This window comes from Aspergillus tubingensis (genome assembly GCF_013340325.1).
Source record: "Aspergillus tubingensis WU-2223L DNA, scaffold_2, whole genome shotgun sequence".
Classification (NCBI taxonomy): Eukaryota; Fungi; Ascomycota; class Eurotiomycetes; order Eurotiales; family Aspergillaceae; genus Aspergillus; species Aspergillus tubingensis.
This window is the reverse complement of record NW_023336276.1, coordinates 1,839,642-1,845,710: the sequence shown is the minus strand read 5'-3', so window position 1 is coordinate 1,845,710 and position 6,069 is coordinate 1,839,642. Positions and strand designations below refer to the sequence as shown.

Genomic DNA, 6,069 nt, shown 5'->3' with positions numbered 1-6,069 from the left:
CTAAAACCCTAAAACCCTAAACCCTAAAAACCCTAAAACCCTAAAACCCTAAAACCCTAATAAAACCCTAAACCCTAAAACCCTAAAACCCTAAAACCCTAATAAAACCCTAAAACCCTAATAAAACCCTAATAAAACCCTAATAAAACCCTAAAAACCCTAATATTTAGAAAAAAAATATTTTTATCTTCAAATTCTTATAGCTCCATAAAATAATTAATTAGAAAAATAAAAGTTATATTATTATATTTCTTATAAAAAGCTTTATTAAATGATACTACTTATAACTTTATCAGACATCATTTGACTGTTGTCCTGTTGTAAAGATTTCCCTACTAGATTTTACAGGATTTCTTAGTCAGGTCTATAAATAAATTAAATATTTATAAATATTTTTATATAAACCAGTAATACCAATTTATAAAATCTATAAACTATAGAATTTTCTTTATATTCTATAATTTTAATTATTTATAAATTATCTTAATCTATTCTAGTTCCATCCATATTTCTTTACAGTTAATAATAAAATCTAGAAAATTAATTTCTAATCTTATAAAATAATATTTACTTTATTTTATATATAATCTTATTTTCTCTAGAATTTACAGTATCTTACAGATCTATTTTTTATATATCTCTAAATCTTGTAAGTATACTATAATATTATCTAGATAAATAATAATAAAGTAATCCAGGTACTCTATAAATAATAAATTTATAAAATCTTAAAATCCCGCGGGGGTACTAATTAATCTAAAAAATATAATTATATATTTAAATAATTTATATTTTATACAGAATACTGTTTTCTACTTATAATCTTTTATAATTTATATTCTATAATAGACTTTATAAAGATTTAGCTGAGTAAATTACAATATTTTTATAAAATATTTAATATAATTGTTAATTTATAATAAAAGATATTTATTCTTAATAATCTATTTATTTGATTTATAATAATTAATATGATCTTATAGGCTTTTATCTTTCCTCTTTATAAATAAAATTAAAATATTTATATATAATTTTAAATTTTTAATCTAATTTTTATAAAATAATTTTATAAATATTCTTACAGGGTCTTTTATTCCACAGAAAATATTTTAAAAATTAAATTTATTTTAAATTTATATTTTTTACAAGCTTAATCTCCAGGTTAGTTTTTAATTATAAAAATAAATATAATATAACTTCTTCTTCCGTAAATATCTTATTAAATTTTTATAATTAATTAAATAATTTCTTTTTCTGGTTTTTATAAGTATTTTAAATTATTATAATATATATTTATTTTATATTTTTTTCCACAAGAAATTTTTCTATATATATATAATATATTTAAACTATTTAGATTTCACATAATTTTAGATAATAATAATTAAACTTTATAATAAATCTTATAATATAAATCTAAAATATTCCCAGTATAATTTTTTTATATTTAATATTATAATTATAATATCTTAATAATCCTTACAGTCGTTCTCTGTATTCTTAAGAATTATTATAAAAATAATTATTTTTTCTGAGCAGATGCTGTCCTTATTTAAAGATTTTATAAATATTTTTATAAAAATTAATTCTTATTCTATAATCTTTATAAATATTATAGAAACTAGATTTACTTTTACTTTTATATTTACCAGTATTTTTATTTCACAAAGTATATTAAAGTTATTATTTATAAGTAATTTTCTATATATTTATAAATTAAAATATATTATAAATAATATTTTTTTTAATATTTTCTATTCTATACAAGCAACTAGTTATTTTTCTATAATTAATTTTCTTTTTTAATATAATAATTTATGATAAAGTAATCCTGCTTTCTGCAGTAAAAATATATTATTAATTTAAGAATTATTATAGACTTACTAACTGTTATTTATAAGATAATATTAATATTTTTTTTTTATAAAAAAATATTTTATAATTTTTTATCTTACAGGGTATATTACAGAAATTATTTAATTTTATTTATAAATAATAATAATTTTTTTTTATAAATAATTAGATTTTTTACTTTACTAGAATAAATTTAATTATATTTTTATAAAAAATATTACCAAGTCCTGCTTATTTATAGAAAATTTTAATTATTTATAAATCTTCTACTTAATTATTACAGGAAAAAATTTAAAAAATAAATAAAATTATATTATATCTAGCTTTTAAACTTTATAACTAAGTTTTATTCTTATCTTCTTTTATTATTAAAAATATATAAAATCTTTTTTTTCTTTATAGAGAATAGTTTTAAGAATATATAACTAGATTTTTATTTTCTATTATTTAAATCTTCTAGCTGGATTTTTAAGAATTTATAAAAATTCTTTTATTTATAATTATAATAAATAATCACAGTTTCTCTCTTCTAGAGATTGCTAAGAATTTAGTCTAGATAAATTATTATAATATATATTTTTTATTTTTTATTCTAGTTATTTATTTCCACGGTTGATTCTTGCTGAGTAATAAATAATTAATAAATAATATAATTATAAATATTATAATATTTACTGTCTTACAGAAAGCAGATATAAATATTTTAAATATTTAAAATTTATAATAAAATTATTAGAGTTACTTAAATCTTTATAAATTTTTTTTAATTTTATAATAATTTCTAATCTTAACTCTAGATTTAAAATTTATTTAAGTAAATTAAGTTATTTATAAAACTTATCTAGAGAGATCTGTACTTTTCTAGATTTTTTATAACTATTTCTATAATAATCTCGCGGATTAAAGAATCAGAGAATTTAAAAGATTTTTTATAAATACAGTTTCTGATATTTCATATAAATATAATTTAATAAATTATCTTACAGGATTTCAGCAACAAGATTATAAGAATAAATATAATAAAATAATATAAAAAATATATTTTATTTATAAATATGAAATATAAGGCTGATCTTTTTAAAATATTATTATTAATTATTCTAATTCTATCTATAAATAGTAAGATATTCACAGATAGCTTATAAATTATATGGCAAGTACTAACTAAACCTCACGACGAGATTATTATCAGTATGGATATTCCTCGTGATAATGAGTATCATGAGGATTATAAGGATTTGGATCCTTACAAAAATTTAATATATAATATGAAGTATTATATTCTTAAATTATTATATTCTTCTTATTTAGAGTTTTAAATAAATTATTCTTTGTGTTTAAAATTACAGGCGTTGAAGGGACTTAGTGATGAAAATAGTATTTGCCTGATGGCCGCTATTAACCGCCGTAAATTATCCACCACCGCCGCCATCTCCACCACCGCCGCCATCTCCACCACCGCCGCCATCTCCACCACCGCCGCCATCTCCACCACCGCCGCCATCTCCACCATGCCCACCATGCCCACCATGCCCACCACCGCCACCATGGCCACTGCCGGCAGCGCCTCCAGGGTTTGATATGGCCCATAACTGATTTGATGAGCGTTTCACGCGTTCTTCGATAAGATCCTCGAGTACGACCATAAGTTCATCAACCCTCTCTCTGTCTTGCCCGCCGAGATAATGCCTTGATCGCTCGAGATGTTTAAGCCACGTACCAGCACTTATAGTCCAATAATCTAACGGCGACGCAAGGATATAGTGATAATTGTTCACGGTATTATATCGGAACCACGCCCAATCCGGCGCCCTCGTAGTCACAATCGTATCGGCCAGTCGCTGCAGGAAGTCGTGGCAGTTATTCAGCAGCAGGCCATATGTCCCAAAACAGGCCGAGAGTTGCCGACTGTGCTCGTCGATCCGTTCCTTGGGCAGCGTGGTCCAGCCGATCATGCTGTAAAAGTAGCTGCCGACTTTGGGAGAGTAGCTCGCCAAGACCGAGTATCTGTACGCGTTAAGGTCCAAGGGGGATGGGCTAATTTTCGCCGCGTACCCGCCGTCGCTATCTCGTCGCTGGCGTAATTCGTACTTATGGCCGTAAGTGTGTAAGACCCAGTGCCGGAATTGACCTTGGCTGATGTAGTGAGACAGGAAGATTGGTTCCCCCCGCGCAGTACTGGATTCTTGCTCGAGACGGGCGGAAACGATCTTGTCGAGTGCGACTCGGTACCAGGTTCTAATCTCGGCTTCGGATGGCTTTTTTATAGGGGCACTACTGCCCTTTCGTGATGGACCCTTGGCTGGATACTTTCGGGGGCGAAGGCAAAAAACCATTTTGATGAGGGTACTTGTTACGACGACATATACTACCATAAAGGTGTCACGTCTTGCTGAAAGCTATGAGTGAAGGATGAAGTGGTAATCTGAACGGAGAGACTGATTAGGGATGAGTTTAGAGCAGCAGGAGGGCAAACTCTGACAGATTAAAGAATTATAATTAACTACTTATTAGTTAATTCAGTTAGCTTATGTGGCTGGTTGCGGTGGCCGTGTCTTGCCAAAGACGAAGCAGAGCTGATTAGGGCATATGGCAAAGGTCCCCTGTCCACGCCCTCACCGCCAATGAGGGGTCCCGTGGATCAGGCAACAAGATGGACTCTTTCACAGCACAGAGTAGACAAAGGCAGCAGAACAGCTACACGCAATGTCTAGAGGCCCTGCATCCCAGGTAAACCAGCAATGACTGCTCGATATTGCTTCTGCTAACTTTTCTGCTAACAGGCCCCCCCCTTCTCGGTCCGGCTCCTCGAGCAGACGACGACTCTTCATGGCCCTGACAAGCTCCTGCCATTCTTTCCCGCATCATACCGTGATGGCCAGGGTGATTTGATCGCTGCAGCTCATAATATCACTGCCTGCGTAGAGAAGGAATTGGATCTGGCTCGGCTTACTACCATTCACCATTGGCTCTGGATCGCTGGATTGCCTTTGCCACCACGGGCCCTACATCACCAGCTCCTACTGGGTCGGGAAATCTTCATCACAGAGCAGATGGATATGCATCTCGTTTGGACGTCAGGCCGGATGTTCCTCAAACCAATTCCGCTCTTCCTCTTGGAACCAAATTTCTGGACCGAATATCTCAGCTGCCAACCTGAATGCGGCTGCTCAGCCAACACTTTAACAGAGTGCAAGCGTCGAGGGCTCTACCGACGAGCGCTGGGCTTTCTTTTCTCCTACACCGCCCTGCTCTCCCACGAAAGTGATTTTCGCATTGCTCAAGACCGACATCTACTCCGGCCAGAGATAACCTGGTCCGCATGGCGCATATTCGTGGAGCAGCTGGACACAAAATACATCTACCCCCGCATCGACCGCCGCTTCCTTCACGGCGAGCTGCGCCTGAGTCGCTTAAATAAAATCTACGCGCTCTACCAAACACCCCTTCGCGGGTATATGGCACGGTGGGATCGGTATAGCGCCTTTTTCCATGATTACTTTTCATGGCTCGCTAGCGTCACCGTCTACATTGCTATTGTCTTGACGGCGATGCAGGTGGGCCTTGCGACCGACGCCTTGGCGCACAGTCCCGCGTTTCAGTCTGTGTCATACGGCTTTACAGTGTTCTCAATCCTGGGGCCCCTCGTCGCTTCCGCGCTTATTTTTCTGCAATTCTGCGGTGCCTTTATTTATAATTGGGCGGAAGCTGATCATTGGAGAAGGACTCGCTGCGCTGAGCTGCACGTCTCTTGACTGTGTTTTACTTTTGTAGGGAAATCTCTCAGTCGATATGCTGACTACATGGTGTGTGTACTCGATTCATATACCCCTACAGTATCTTCCAATCAGATTACCCTGTCATCTTACCCCTCTTTCACCATTGATCTCTGCGCATGCAATACACCATTCAGCACGACGGTCAGCAAAGACCCCTAATAGTTAGTAGTCGGTGATCATCAGCGATGACTAATGTCCAATCACATTCTTCCAAAACCGGCCGCACTACGCTAAAATAGCTTGAGCTGCCTTACACCAATAGCAAAGTGAAGCAGGTAGCAACGAGAGCAATCAAGCCTTATTTCAAGGGACCAAGCCGGCACTTGGACACCATTCGAGCTTTGATTATTCTTGGTATCTAGATAGTGTTCTGTGAACGAGTCGCACTTTGAATCCTTTACTGACTAGGCATACTGGGGATAATAAGCATGCTTCC

At 32.8% G+C, this 6,069-nt stretch overlaps 1 protein-coding gene across 1 annotated transcript; it reads left to right on the top strand.

Moving 5' to 3' along the window:
* Positions 1-4,560: 4,560 nt before the first annotated feature.
* On the top strand, positions 4,561-5,609 carry AtWU_01208 (subtilisin-like serine protease; the record flags this gene model as incomplete). Its single annotated transcript, XM_035496323.1, has 2 exons — positions 4,561-4,584; positions 4,638-5,609. 2 exons carry the CDS (start codon positions 4,561-4,563, stop codon positions 5,607-5,609), a joined length of 996 nt encoding a protein of 331 aa, XP_035352216.1.
* Between the last annotated feature and the right edge of the window lie 460 nt (positions 5,610-6,069).